Genomic DNA, 16,598 nt, shown 5'->3' with positions numbered 1-16,598 from the left:
GCCTATTTTAAAATTTACTTTCATCCTCTCTCCCTGTTTCCTTTCTCTGCACTTCTTTGCCTATGTCCCTGGATATAATATTCTGAAGGTAGTCAGTTTAACAGATAATAAGAAATTGAGATTATCACAGGAATATGAAATACTTTCTTTTGAAAAAGACAGTTTTTAGGAAGGGAAAATCAATTGTATGCTTGTGGTCCCAAGTGAGTCCAACATTATTAGAAGAATAGTGAGAAACATATGTTATTTGAAGGTGACATTAGAGACAATGTTGAACAAATAACACAGTACATAGCAAAGAAGTAGTAATGTAAGGTGTAGGATATATTGTCCAATATAAAAACCAGTATAAAAAGGAAAAATACAATAATCCTGAAGTTAGCAGGAAGAAAATTGTCAGTAACATGAAAGAAAATGTGGAAGTTAGGAAAGTATTGTAAAAGTTAGGAAATAGATGCGGAAAACAGTGGAGAAAAGATTGTGATAAGGTAAATGGTTTTTTGTGTGTGTGTGTGTGTGTGTGTGTGTGTGTGTGTGTGTGTGTGTGAGAGAGAGAGAGAGAGAGAGAGAGAGAGAGAGAGAGAGAGAGAGAGAGAGGGAGGGGGGGGGGGGGGGGGGGGGGGGGACTGAAAATTAACCCTGTAGAACTGTGGGAGGATTGAGGATGGATTGGAGAAAGTGAATGAGAAACACTGTTTAAGACGATTGAAGTAAAAAATAAATAAATAAATAAATAATAGGTCAATACAAGCATTCACAGTCTGCGTTTACTGCTGCATTATTGCAACTGAATCCATTTAAATGTAATACGTATAATTTGAGGAAAGATGAAATTCCACCATCCCATAATTTAAAATTGTTCTTTATTTAGAACTACTGGTTTTGGGCACGGCTCATTTTCAATTGTATCTTTAACAGATATGGATACATCCTTCTCATCTCGTCATACAAAAATCATGTGCCTTTGTATGACGAGATGAGGATGATGTGCTCCATCAGTCCCAGAAGTTTCAAGCTTGCATTAAAAATAAATAGAGAAAGTTGAGATGGTGGCGTCAATGCTGTAGGTGTTCTACAGTCTCCCCGCACTTAAATATAACACATAGCATGTTCATAGAGCCATGTGAAAAATTTGGAAAATTCCTTAGAGGCGTAGTTCAATGTGCACTTCACATTGGCTTGAATGTCGATTGTATCATCAAAGCATTGATTGTTCATGTGAATTTATGCACTTTGTCATTTTGTGGTAGTTTCATATTCATAATGCTAATTCTTGTCACCTGTTATGATTGATTCGAGAAAAAAATTGTCCACGTTCTAAATTTCAATCAAGTCGTGGCAGGCATCCACGAATCATTGTTTTTATTCAGGAGTCGAAGTGCATGAGACAAATGTTGCACATGCTTTTCTCTTCTTTAAAACGTTCTGGAAAGTACCTCGGACAGTTGATTCAGAGATGTTCCTCCATTGCAGTTTATGACAGGATGATGATTACACACTACTGTTGTATGTTGAATATTCACACTGCCTGCTCCCGTCTGATTGGCTGAATGCTCATCTGTTGTTTACATTTGTTAGTTCACTGTGCCATCATGGTTACTGCTCTGATGTCAGTTATATACCAGGAATAAAATCACTCTCTGAACTTTTTGATTGGATCGTGTATCCACATCTATTACAGATTCACTTGAAAGTGGGCCACGCCAAAAATTAGTAGTGCTGAATAAAGTACAATGTGAAAATACAGACAGGTGGAAGGATGTCTTTCATCAGATATATTGAAGTTGTGGTGCCACCCAGAAGAAAACACTTTTAATGTCTTGTAGAAATCTATTCAGAACAAATCAACAACAACATTGCAATGACTTCTGTCCTTCAAACGATCTTCTGCTACTTGCTGCTGCTTTTGCATATAGTTTAAACCTATTCTGTCATTAAAAACTTGTGCTCAAATCTTCTCAGGTACTCCTATATTCTACATATCATTGTAAAGGTTCATGCAAATTAGGATGTTCTGTTCTCCATCTTCTACTTGTGGCATTTATTGTACTTTTTCATGTCTAACATTGTGTGATTACAAGCAGCTCCTGATTCTGCTCAGAAGTTTCGTTTCTACACTTCACGTTTTGTCTGCTGCTGTTGATATTGCCGCACGCAGTAATCACTCTGATAGAGCCGTAGGTTTACAAAATTTTACTTTCACATCTTATGTGGCCTTTTTGATGTGTTTTAATATACATCTGCCCAAATATAAGTAATCTTACTCCATCTGTATCAGTGTATAGGTAATTTTGGCATCTAAAACAGCTGAAGGTGGTGACTGTTCCAAAATCAAGTGATGCACAGCATTTTTGTGCAGATCAGATCTTTGACCTCCTTAGTTTTAGGGATCTCATCATCATATGTATTATGACAAAAAATTAAAAGACTATTGATCATGGGATTTTAGCTTTCAGTTGGTTTTCATCCTTGAAGTGTGTGCTTATGTTGTGACAAGTTTCATCAAAATATATAACCTCATTAACATAAGGCAAGCACTTTCCCATTGTAATCATGTTTTACACTTTGTTGGAAAGTTTTCATTTACGAGGTCTGTTGAAAAAAAAATGAGACTGACTTTTCAGATATGTGTACTTATCAAATATGTGCTAGTGGAGGTTACCTTCAAACAAAGATTTAATGGAGTCCACGTACATCTGCATTTGCTCCTACCATTACTTGGAACGTTTTTGCATGTTATTTTGTATGCAACTCCACCTGACCTCTGCCATTTGTCTCTTCCATTGGAGTGCAAGAGCACAGTTGTAGTGTACAGCTTGTCTGTTGCCACTGAGCTGCTCAATTTGTTGAGGCTTCTCACAGTTTAAGGTCGGGAAACAGTTGCTCATTAGTGTATTATTGAAAATAGTGCATTAGTAGTGTGAACAGTCTTGTTTCATTTTGGTGATGTATGTATTTTTTTATATAAATGATTTAAGTGTCAGTGTGCACAGTGGCAACTTCTCATCTCTTTTACCTCACAGTATTAAGAAATAAGTCTCTTTGTGTTGTAGATTTGATTTTAAGAATCTCCAGTATGGTACTGTAGTCAGATAATTAAAAAAATGACATGCAGATACAGGTTCAAAACATTTTATTAAAGCTGACTAACATTAGCATTCCAAATCAAGGGAAAGTGCTAAAATATTTGTAGCTTTTCTTTCTTTTTAAAACTTAAAAATCTCTCAAATGTGTCCTTGAGTTTTGATTAGGTCTCTGCTTTCAGAAATTTCACCCGATTAATGAAGTATATTTACATTGTGCGTCCCTATATTGCAAGAATAAGAACTTGACCATTTTTCTATTCTGATCCAGGACACTTAACACTAATTTTTTCATTCCTCTTAGTCCATCAAGCCTCATAAATGGTCAGTTGCTCATCATTAATCATCCTGGGTGTAACTGTTGCAGGACGGGTTAGAACTCTGAGATTTTCCTGCGCTATGAGTAATTGATTGTATTGATGTTTAGGGTGATGAGATTCCAATGGCAGATATGTCATACCCTGAAGGAGGGACGCATGCCCCACCCCCAGGAGGAGTCCGTACTTACCCTGCCGCTCCTGTAAGTTCTACCCGCTGAACTACTTTTGTTTACTTTCAGTTCATTTCAGACTGTTTCCTCACTTCACACTACACCATTGTGTATGTGTGCCTTTTACATTATGTTTAAACAACTTTTTAATACATAACTTTGTTTTTATTATTTATTTTGCTTATATATATACTTTTCTTAATTTTAACTTTTATTTTGTGTTTAAAGAAGTTGGCTTGTCCGGGAGGGGGAGGGGGGGTGGTGAATGTTGAATATGACATTACCATGTGACGCCCTAAGTGTTTAATGCAGTTGCAGTTTAGCGTTTTTGTAGACTCGTACCGCACATAATATAGGGAAACGTGTCTACTTATATTCCCTTTCATATTCCATTTTTTTACAATGTTGTTTTCTCTTACTGTACCACTTGTCGCTGTTGTTTCATAGAGGAATTTGTGAGTCTATCGATGTAGGCATTTATGTGTGTGTAATGGAAACAGTAATGAAAAATTAAATGTGTTAAATGAAATACAGTTTCTGCGTATGATGTCTACAAAATTATATATTTGTATTTTACATCTTCAACACACATGTGCATGGAATAATTTGCATATACTCCTAACTGACAAATGTAATTGGATTTTCAAGCTTACATTGATGTGAAAGTCCTCAAACAGTGAACATAACGTGGCAATTTCTCCTGTATGTTGGGAGGAGATGGTGGTGCTTCTTACAGCTAATTGCTTTAGGTGCAAGAAAGTAGACTTACTTGTTGTCTGCACTGTTCCTTTTTCTGAGAGCTGCTGAGTCAGTTCCCCAGTGCTGATTCGAGAGAGAGGCAAATTGCCCTCCTTAGTTTTATATTGCCCTCCTTAGTTTTATGTAGAATATATCCTGTTATGTTTTGTATCAAAATAAAAGTAATATCAAAATATCTGTTGGTCAAAATATTCTATGTTGGTAATTTATAATATTTATTTAGTGGTAGTATTATATCTTTTGGAGTGAGCATTGGAAAATAACTTTCGTCACTATTTATCATATTTTTGTAAAATAAATTTTTAATATCACAGTACTGGTTTTACATTATTAATTGTAAGTTAACCTGTAATAACAAAGTCTCTGTGGTGTTACAATTGTGTACGGGCAAATAATACTGTGCTACAGGCAATAACCCAAATATTGTGTATGATACAAACAACTTCTCACGTGCTTCGTGAATTATTTTCTGCTTCCCTATGAGAATTATTTATCTAAGCAGACCTCAAGTTGCTTTTCAGAATCATTCGGCTTATTTAATAGTGTGTTTAGGTGTTCAGATATATATAAACTCTATAGACTGCCTCCGTGGCAGGTGTCTGTCAACTGTATATTAATCAGAGAGAGGTCAGTTAAACAGAACGTATTTGCATCCTTTTACACCAAGAATTTGTTAAAAGTTCAACATGAGTGTGTCAAAGTTCTGTTTTGGTGAAAGACAGAAATTTCCTATCAGTTCTGTACACCCATCTTTTTGAGTGTTAGAGCATGATGAAGTTCTGTTCTTAACAAAGTTCCAAGATTTCTTTCTGTGTGCATTAAATTAGTTTCTTGTTGGGGCCCACGAGTTGTCATGTTCCCACTGTTACAACTAAGATTTTGTTTCAGGGTTGTACTGAATATCATACACAGTGACAACATTGTTTTTCAAAAGTGGGTACATGTGATGTCCTGTAAGCATTTCTTCAGAACCTTTTACTCAAATTTATTCACTGTTGTGAAGTCTTTATGGTATCTAGTGAATACTCATTTTCACCATTTTAAAATCACTTTTATATAAGTTCTAGGTTATGACTAAACTCTTTACATTAACATTCATTTGCAGGTCATGCAAAATGAATTCTTTTCTTGTGTTCCTCTTGCAAAGGGAGCATATTTGCTCTAGGCATGTTGTATCTGTAAATGATGATGTTAACATTGCTGTATTTCAGTTATCTTAAAACAACTGAACACGACTTTCCTCATGTGCAAGAAAATTTGACATCACATTATTCTTACAGTGAAAAATCTACAATTATATAAAAAAGACAGGGAAGGGGAATTGAGCAAGATCAACTATAGTAACTTCCACTGAACCTGCATGTGCCACCCAGGAAGATTGACTTGCTTGACTTGCAGGTTATTGGAAGCCCAAAGTGTCTTTTTGCTCAATAATTCTCATAGTTAATGCAACAATTCCTGTTCATTTAGAGCAGAAATATGGATTGCTTTTGGACTATGTGGTGCTTTTTAGGACTGGTAGCTGATTCTATGTCAGTATACTTTAAATAACCGCTGCAGAACATGAATCTGTGAAAGGTGGAATTTGAGTAGTTGGTGGTAGATGTGGACAAGGTGTGGAGTAGATGTATATCTGTTAACAGACATGAAATTATGATACGTTAACTTGCAAAGGTGCCAGCCAAGTTTTGTCAAGTTTACTTGTTAATTTTTCCAGTGTGTAATTATAGTTTGCATTTTATTGCTTGGACATTGTTTGTGCTACAATTTATTAAAATACATTTTACTAACAATTAAAGAATTATATTCTCTCACTTATGTTATTATCTTTGTTTCTGAAAATTAAGGATGGAGTCCTCAACTGTATAATTTTTATGTGTAACTTATTCCAAAAATAGTTTTTGTGAACTGCTGCAAACAATTTATTGTATCCATAACTTAGTTAAGTTGGACATTTTGCATTCATGGTAGGATTATATCCCTTAATTGCATGATCTGTCTAGTGCTAACCTAGGCATATTTAATTATTGATAATATTTGTCAGTGTGAGCAGTATTTGTAAAGTGTACTTAGTACAAACTTCAGTCAGTCTTAACACAGTCATGTGTGAACTGTCTTTGCCAAATGTATTAAATATTATGTACTTCCACAGGAAATTTCTTTTGGTTTCATTTTTGTTTCTTGTATCCTATATTTTACTGCATTTTGTAGTCAGAGTAGACTGTTTTAAATTTTTCTGTAATTTATTTAATCTGCACATTGTATAATCGATAGCTGCTATGTTTGTTTCTGTCAATAATAAAAAGAAAAGGCAGATATCTTGATAACTCACCCGTACTATAATTTAATATCTTCCTGTTATTGATTTATGACAATAGTGTAGAAATTATATTTCTTAATACATGGACTGTTTTCCACTTTCCAAGTTGTAGAATTTGTGTTCTTTTTTTTGTTTAATAAAGATTGTTAGCTTGTTTGTATAAAATTGTGTGTTGGCAGTATACTTTTTGTCTTCTCTTTTCATTTAACATCATTTTATGTATGTGCTAATAGTGTGACCATGTTATTTTTTATTGTGTTTTTAAACTGCAATGGTGTTCCTTAATAATTTTGTATCTTTTCTCTGTGATAATTATTAATGTCTGAAGAGTGAAATGTAATCTTTGGTTTCCTTTGCATGTCAAGTGATAAGTTATGTTGCTTAGTTGTATGCATGGCATAGAATGTTTCAAAGTAAAGAAAAGTACTTTTATTTGTTTGCAAATATGCAATTTATTCATTCAAACCATTTGAGTTTTCTTTCCAATCTTGTTGTTATATCATTGTCCTAAGATGTTTTCATCATTTTTGCTGCAAGTTTGTTTGGTAAGATGAATATACTTATAAACGAACTCTTTTGATAGCAAGTTGAATGCCAAAGAAAGAAAGAAAAAGAAAACGACAACAAAGTGTGTGCCCACATAGGATTATAATACTCTTTAGAATAAACCACACTTAATGTAGAAATGGAAATAAGTTGTGAAACATAACTGAAATATTCTTAACTTTGAATATACCACTACAGATTCTGTAGGACAAAGGGCTCATACAACCAGCTGACTGAATTGTTTTTGGTGTTTTCCGTCTGTAGATGTGGCTAATTGGCCTACATAATAGAAGCAGTATAACAATTCAGTTTCAATAATAATTTTTTGTGTAACTGAATGAAAGATGTAGTTTCTAACAGAGATGCTAAGTCCCCATATTTTTTGGAACGTAGGTGGTGACTTTTGCTGTTCATTGTCCACATATGTTGCAGCTTGTTGCATTTACTCATCTGCTACAGAGAATACTGAGCTTTACACCTTAACTAACAAGAAAACATCACCATCTTGACCTCATAATTTAAGGAGAAAGAACAACACCTGCAAGATACCAGCCCTAGAAATAGATCCCATGTAAAAATTTGGGCCATAATTCTGATAGTACACAGTTATGACCTTCTAAAATGTACAGTTTCTCTTCATGTGCGCCGGTTACTTGTCTCTCAGTCTCCGCCACTGCAGCTGCCTAGTGGCAGAGCAAGAAGTACTGTACAGCATAATAACAACCAGAGCCCTCCTATTTGCAGAATTTGATGGTGAGGGAATAAAGAGGAAGGGGGGGGGGGGGGGGGGCACATCTGTTAAACATATTACAAAATATTGTTAGAGAAGCCATATGTTATTCTACGTGAAAAATAGGTAAGTGATGTGAGTATGGTACATAATGTCAACCTCATGAACATATTGAATAGTATTTAACAATATTCTCATACTGATGTAATACAGCAATATATACACCTCAAAAGCAAAATGAGTAAACCTGAGCAACTGTAGAATTACTATTAAATAAAGTTAATTACTTCAGTGTACAACTTCTTCATGCCAACTGAGTTGAGTAATAGCACATGTACATATGAACTTCGCTTTAATATTTTCAGCTTTAAAATCCAAAGGAAATAAAGCACAACAGTGATGTTAATAGTGAAGTAACATTGAGCTATTTCTCTAATGACACACTCATTCATTTTGTTCTTTTACACTGCATTTGTAAATGCAACATAAGTATGTTCAAACCAGAGATATGTCTAGCACCAGCTACAGGTTAGAAACCACACACTGGCACAATGAAAAAGCATGTTACTAATGTCAAAACAGTATTTCACAAACCTCTTACTCAGTCCACTGTAGAGTACTTGGCACTAGGACATTAGACGGCTGCAGGGGGTTGGGGTGAATGACGCACATATTCTGCATACAGAAGTTTAAAAGCTCTACTATCAGAGTTTCAGAGGGTCATAACTATGTACTATCAGAATTACGGCAAAAAATCTTTGCATGAAATCAGTTGCTGGGGCTGATACCTTGAATGTGCACTTTTTCTTCCTTAAAATATGATATCAAGCTGGTGATGATTCCTTGTAAAGTGCAAAACATGTTTTAAAGTTTCTATTTATTTGCTGTGTGAGTGTGTGTGTGTGTGTGTGTGTGTGTGTGTGAGAGAGAGAGAGAGAGAGAGAGAGGAGAGAGAGAGAGAGAGATGAGTAACATGTCAGGTTGAAATCAAGGCAGCGCTTGCAGCACAAATACTGCGCAGTGGAAGTAAAATAAGTGTATATTGTACCAGAAAATGGGACATCAACGTATTGCCTGCAGAAAAATGACATAATCCATCACCAACCTTAAAGCCATTACTCACTGCTAGTGGTTATGGCTAATAATATTTAATGATTTGACTGGAAATGTGTACCAGAATCCACCTCTAGTCTTTGTGTTTTGCTTTTCCGATGTCTTTGGGACTTGGTCTATCAAGAGTTTGAACTATGAGTGACTCATAGGTATGTAAATAGAATAGTATTCATCCAGTGTTGCTGTGTACTTTATATTTCAAGGAGATGAAAATGAAATTTTGTATGTCAGTTTTCTGTGTGAACCTTTTTGCCTGATCTGGGTTGTAAAACAGGATTCAGATATCATTGGTTGACCCATGTCTTGAAATGAAGTTGTAAACTTTATCAAGCACTAGCCACCTTTAATATGAGGGAGGGGGGGGGGGGGATACAGAAATCATTGCAGCAGCTTGTTCTTTGTTGAATGCCAATCCGTTCTTATTTCCTAACTGACCAATCTCAAAGATTAATAGATTAATGTAGTTATCATCTGATTGCATATGTCGGAGAGCTTACTGTAGTCATTCCCATTAAATTTGTCCAGAAATGTAATGGAGATGCTTTAAGTGTTAAACTCACTGCAGTCTTGATGGTAATTTATATAATTTTGTCAAAAAGAAGTTAATCTGTATACTTTTTCGTCTGTTCATTTTTTTATTTTGACAGAAGTGGAAAGTAGTTGCTGTATTTGTAATGTTTGTGGGAGGGGGCGGGGGCATCTAATCATTCAGCTGTTTAGTTCCATAATTTTATATAGTTTGCCAAAGTGTTTGTTGAAATAAGAAAAATACAGATAGAAGAGTAGAATAAATATGTTACTTTGTTGCTACAGACTTGACTTTTTTTGGTAACTTTAAACTTGTGCAGAATATGTAAGAGGTTATATTCCGTACATAACATAAAGTATACCAAATGCTGTAATTTCCCAGCTTTTTTTCACAATGCTCACATATCTTTGTAAATTATTTTGTTTGACGTATACAGTTTCTGTAATCAACTATGTGAAAAGGCTGTTTGCTTCCATTATTGTAACAGCTCTTTTTCTTGCAACTTGTGAAAATGCAAAATGACAACTGAAACAACTGCGAATGCTTAATATAACAATTTAAGAATTAAGGTGCATGTGCACTATGGGAAAACCACATAAGAATTTTGTGATATGGCTTATATTATGACACATATCACCAGACATAATTGTCCAGATCATTCATTTATTTGATGCATTTGTGACCTGTCACTTTCATAGAGACAAATAAGAAAAAAAACTTATGAAATTTCTACTCAGTTCTGACTCCAGGCAACTAGAATAGTGAATACACATGGAGTTAATGGTAGACAAGGCAATACATTTTGTGACCATGAATAATGTAGACCAAAACAGCAGCTGTTCTTTTAGCATATTAAACATGTTTCTGGCAAAATATTTCACAATAATCTCATTATAAAAGTCAGAATAGATGTCAAAAATAAATGTGGTTTACTTATAATAAAGGAAGTTTGAATAATTAAAACCACATTATTAATAGAGATAACCAAAATCTACCAAGAATATGCAGTTTTAAAGAAGTTATGTAATTATCTTGATGTGGCATAGTTGCCTGTTACTCAAAAAGTTTGCTGGTTACAGCTTTTTATTCCTGTCAGTTGATATTTCAATGTCTGTAGGACCAGCCTAGTTAAGCTGCCATATGATAGATTTCAGGTTATGTGGTGCAATGTAACAGAAACTTTCATCGCTTGTACTAGTATAAAACTGAATATTTAACTTCAAACATATGGTCATACTGCTGAAATCTTTCATCAGTTTGTGACAATGTTTTGTCTGTTCATTATGCTATGAGTTAAAAAAGAAATATAGTCAGCTGTTTGAAAGTAAAATTGGTGACAAAGGTTTTGCCCTATTCTGAAAATGATTTTGATCGGAAACTGAATGGTGTAGTGTCTTATTTTTCTTGCACATGATTTAATTAATATAGATTAAATATTTTTCTTCTTTACCTTCTATTTACTCATCTATTGCCTTATATGCAGCTATGACATACTTTGTATCCTTCTTACATACTTATCACTGTAAGGAAATTTAAGACTGCTACTCTACTTGTCTTGAATAATATACAAACAGCTTTCATACATATAATCCTTAAATTTCAGACAACATATACATCATCTACCGGATAACATCAAATTTCTGTCAAATCATAATGTCCAACACAGAACTTATACGTAGCAGACTGAAGCAACAGTTCACATAGGAGTGTAGCCAAAGAAAGGATGATCTTGATAGACATGTTATTTGTCTGAATAAACATCACAACTATTGTCAAATATATATATATTCTCTGAGGATTTCATTCTTCTCCAAACTAGGCCATCAATTCTAGGAGCTTCTATATTCGCATCCACGTGGTACTTCTCACAACAATCGCCATCCCATCTTAAAGACATGCATTGTCCCTTGACATGATTTACCACATTCAAATGAAGTAACAGACCTGCAAAATATTTGTGTTCTCCTCTATGATAATTTATAATTTTCCTTTGAGAGTATCATTTGTCAGTAAGAATATGTAGGGATACATATCATTCCTCTCGAATGGTATGTAATACCAAAATGGGAGAAGTACAGGATCTTAAATTGATGTGAGTTCTGTGTTGCAACCATAATATAACCTCATCAGACACAGAAAGTAGTAGGAAAAGGCTTCAAAGATGCTATTAACAGGAAAGTTTGTGAAGTGTTAACTGACACAAGACACATTCAGAAATAGTCAGCTTCGTATAATTTTCAAGCCATCTTTGTTAATACTGTCTATGATATTCTTAAATCCCTCTGATATATGTTTGTATGTCTCAGTGGGCAAATCATTATCTGGAATTTCCTGACATAATAAAACTGCGTGCAAGCCCAAGATTCAGACACTAAACCTTGCATTTAATGGGCTATGCTTTTACTACCCGTACAGCTTTGATATTGCTGGTATTGGTATTTTATTTCCCAAACGTCACTGAAGTTCTTCTGCATGCCTTGTAGGACTGAATGCCAACAAGTTCTCTGTCTTGTTAATGCACCTACCTACAATGCAACACCACAACATCTATATCTGTACTCCATAAGCCGTCTTACATGGTGACGGGTGCTTCTGTTACCATTATCTTTTCTTCACTTCCCTGTTCCATTCACAAATGGTGAGTGGGAAGAATGATTGTCTGTAAACCTCTGTATAATTATAATTTCTCTAATTTTCTCATTGGGGTCATTTCATGACACATTGGAGAATTAGTGTGTCAGTCAATGCTTTTAGGAAAGTAAAATCTCAGAATTTCAATAGTCTCTCTCCCCCCTCTCAGAATTTCAATTGTAAATCTCTCTGTGATGCATGGTGCCTTTCTTGTAGCATGTGCTATCTGAGTTTGTTAAACAATTATGTAATGCTCTTTCACTGACTAAACAATGCTGTGAAGAAACACCACTCTTCGTAGGATTTTGACTATCTTTTCTACTAATCCAACTAATGAACAGTACTCAAGAACCTGTCAATTGTTTTGTGGGTCACTTCTTTCATGGATGAATTACATTTCCTTAAGATTCTTCCAGTAAATCTCATTCTAGCATCTGCTTTTCCTACAATGATTTTTTCATCATTCCACTTTGGGTCATTCCAGATGGTTAGTTCTGTGTATTTTACATAGTTACTATTTCTAATGACTTGTTGCCAATCGTGTAATCTAACAATAGTGGGTATTTTCATCTATTTATGACTGGCCACGGTGGCCGAGCGGTTCTAGGCGCTTCAGTCCAGAACCGCGTGACTGCTATGGTCGCAGGTTTGAATCCTGCCTCAGGCATGGAAGTGTGTGATGTGCTTAGGTTAGTTGGGTTTAAGTAGTTCTAAGTTCTAGGGGACTGTTGACCTCAGATGTTAAGTCCCATAGTGCTCAGAGCCATTTGAACCCATCTATTTATGTGCAATATGTAACATTTATTTACGTTCAGTGTCAGCTGTCAGTCACTGCACCAATCATTGATCCTCTCCGGATCTCCCTGCAGTTTGTTACAGTTTGTCACTACTAATGTTGTCTGCAAACGATGACATGGAACTTCAGATGTTATCCAGTAGATCACTTGTGTATATTGTAATCTGTAATGGCAATATCATACCCCCTTGGGGTACTCATGAAATTACCTTTACATCTGTTGAATTTGTTCCATTAAGAGCAACATGTTGAGTTCTGTCTGTAATAAAGTTCTGAATCCAGCCACAAATGTGATTCTCTAAATGACATTGAGAAACTGTATCAAATGTCTTCCTGAGGTAAAGGAACACTGGATTATCAATCTGGGCATCAGTGCCTATGACACTATGGATCTTGCAGACAAACCGAGGGAACTGAGTTTCTCAATATCTTGTGTTTGCTCAGTCCATGTTGATTTTGGTAGAGAGACTGGAAATCGTAATGACCTGTGCTTTTTATCCAGTCACTAGGCACCTTTTGTTGCTCCGGTGACCTTCAATTAATTACTGCAGAAGGGGAGAAAGCTCATTTGCATAATTTCCATAAAATATTACAGGTATCTCATCCACTCCAGATACCTTTCTTCTATTGAGCAGTTTTAGTTGATTTTCTGTTTTGTGATCACTTATGTCAATATCTACAAGTTTGGCATTTGTGGGATGGTTGGAAGGGTTACCAAAATAACGTTTTGCCGTGGTGAAACAGTATTTTGCCTTCGTCTCAGTTACCTTCTATTTTGGTGCCAGTGTGGTCACTTGGTGACTGAATAGTTGATTTTGATCTGATTACTTGCTCTATGAAAGATCAAAACTTCTTAGGGGTTTAGTCAGATCAGTTGGCAAAATTTTTCTTTCAAGTTAATTGCTCTTGTGCTAATTTTTACTTCATTCAGCTTTTGTTTGTCAACTAGGCTTTGACTTTACTTAAATTTATGATGAAGCTTTCTTTACTTTCATAGCAACTTTCTGACATTGCTGTTGAGTCACAACAGGTCTTTCTCACCCCTCAGAACCTTTTTAAGCACATACTATTCTAAGATATATCAAACTAGGCTTCTGAATTGTATCCATTTGTGCTCCATACATACACCATGAGTTATATAAGGGGTGTCCTTAAAATCCCTTCACAATCGAAAAATGTGTTACTCAGAAAATTAAAGTATATGCAAAGGCTTTTTTCCCCCTTAATACATCTTTAATGGGCACCATTAGTTGCACAAAATTCATATGATGTTAATCGATTTCTTGTCATGTTTGCTCATCTGTGGTTTGAAATAGGTGGGATCTCATTTGTGTTCAGTATATGATATTATGTTAAGGTAACATATCCCCATAGAAAGAAATCGAGAGGAGGAATAGCTGGTGAATAACATGGCCAATCCACCAGTCCGTAAAGTCTCATGTTAGGAACTCATGAACATACAGTCCGCTGTGTGGCGTTGCACCATCTTGCAGGAAAATGATAACTGGTTGAAGGTTGTATAGTTGTTGTGCTGGTTGAGGCAATTATATGCTGTCCCACACCACTCTTTCATATTTGAACTATCTTGCTTAAGTTGCCTGGCCACATGAGTTTTCTGATTCCCAGATTTGCACATTATGTGTGTTCATTTTCTCTGAAGAATGAAAGAATGTCTCACAACTGAAACATGTTAACTGTAAACACTCTTCATCCTGTTACATCATTTGGTTCCAATGTCTGTAACAATTCCATGTTCCGGCCGCTGCGGCTGAGTGGTTCTAGGCGCTTCAGTCTGGAACTGCGCAACTGCTATGGTCACAGGTTTGAATCCTGCCTCGGGCATGGATGTGTGTGATGTTCTTAGGTTAGTTAGATTTAAGTAGTTCTAAGTTCTAGAGGACTGATGACCTCAGATGTAAAGTCCCGTAGTGCTCAGAGCCATTTGAACCATTCCATTTTGTAATTGTAAAATTGTGAATTTTGATGTAGGACTTTGGGAACTTTTAAGTGCAATAGCTTAACATTGCAATAGCTGTAACTGTCAGGCAGCAACATGGATAGACTCTCTGTGTGAAATATTGAAGATTTATGTAACGCAATCTACAGTTTTGTCTGGTGTTCTTGGTCATCTACTCCTCCCTTTATCAGGCACTGTCCCTGTCTTGATATTTTTTTTCTGCAATGCATGAATTGATGGACATGATTGAGGATATCTTTCATACTTAGTTATGAAGTTTTGTTGAGTGTCTTCAGGTCCAATTTTGCTTCAGTAGACCATAATAGACACTGAGCGTTTTCTTTAGGAGCAGCCATTTTGCATCGCGTTCATTTCACAGCAACTTATTCATCAACAGATTTCATTAAACATACAATTGCAGTGTGATCAAAATTTTTAATAACAATTGAATCTGTAGTACAAATCTAATGATCAATCAGTAGTTGCTTTTCTTACAGATTTTGGAAACAGTAAACAGACTTAATGGACGTGCTGTGTAGATGACTGGGAGGAAGAAGAAAAAAAGAAACATTGGCCCTGCCATGAAATTCTACAGTCATCAAATTTTCATAGAAATTGCGCAGATGCACAGTGACTCATATCTTCCCTATTTTTAAGTATGCGCACTAGTAATCAATATAGCTGGTATTTTACATATCACATGCAAATCATTTAGTCACATATGATGTGCACATGCTTCTGAAAACAAACTGCCTCCAACACTTGCCAGTACAGCTGTTGAAATAATGGAGCAAATGGCACCATTTGTTAATAGTATTGCCAGCAACTCTTTACTTCTAGTGCTCCCAGCTCAATGAGAAATTCCTATCTTCTTTAAAAACAAAACTATAATTGGCACACTCTTCCTGGATTAAAGAATTAATAAATTGAAATGCTCGTAGGGTACTCTGCCACACATAAAAATCGTTGTCAGATACAGCATGAATCAGGATTCCACACTGGTGCTTGTCGTTCTATCTCGCATATTATTCTCTTCTAGGTAGTGTTTTTTTGTAAAGACAATGACAATCTCAAGTGAGGGTCATGCAGATTCTTTTACAAAATCCACAGCTGGCTCCTTCACCATTTTCAAAATACACTCCTGGAAATTGAAATAAGAACACCGTGAATTCGTTGTCCCAGGAAGGGGAAACTTTATTGACACATTCCTGGGGTCAGATACATCACATGATCACACTGACAGAACCACAGGCACATAGACACAGGCAACAGAGCATACACAATGTCGGCCCTAGTACAGTGTATATCCACCTTTCGCAGCAATGCAGGCTGCTATTCTCCCATGGAGACGATCGTAGAGATGCTGGATGTAGTCCTGTGGAACGGCTTGCCATGCCATTTCCACCTGGCGCCTCAGTTGGACCAGCCTTCGTGCTGGACGTGCAGACCGCGTGAGACGACGCTTCATCCAGTACCAAACATGCTCAATGGGGGACAGATCCGGAGATCTTGCTGGCCAGGGTAGTTGACTTACACCTTCTAGAGCACGTTGGGTGGCACGGGATACATGCGGACGTGCATTGTCCTGTTGGAACAGCAAGTTCCCTTGCCGGTCTAGGAATGGTAGAACGATGGGTTCGATGA

At 36.0% G+C, this 16,598-nt stretch overlaps 1 protein-coding gene across 8 annotated transcripts in view; it reads left to right on the top strand.

The window, feature by feature from the left end:
- The window catches only part of LOC124556703 (catenin delta-2), a 506,669-nt gene that overhangs the window by 481,118 nt on the left and 8,953 nt on the right, over window positions 1-16,598 (top strand). For 5 of the 8 annotated variants that reach the window (XM_047130679.1, XM_047130681.1, XM_047130680.1 and 2 more), the window contains one exon: window positions 3,511-3,603. The exons of 1 other annotated variant lie outside the window; for it this stretch is intronic. In XM_047130679.1, the coding sequence (XP_046986635.1) occupies window positions 3,511-3,603 (93 nt within the window). Of the gene's footprint in view, window positions 1-3,510; window positions 3,604-5,612; window positions 6,945-16,598 lie in introns of those variants that run through there. 2 more of the 8 variants (XM_047130684.1, XM_047130685.1) reach the window with 2 other exon arrangements.

This window comes from Schistocerca americana, chromosome X (assembly GCF_021461395.2).
Source record: "Schistocerca americana isolate TAMUIC-IGC-003095 chromosome X, iqSchAmer2.1, whole genome shotgun sequence".
Taxonomy (NCBI): domain Eukaryota; kingdom Metazoa; phylum Arthropoda; class Insecta; order Orthoptera; family Acrididae; genus Schistocerca; species Schistocerca americana.
This window is presented reverse-complemented; position numbering and strand designations above follow the sequence as displayed.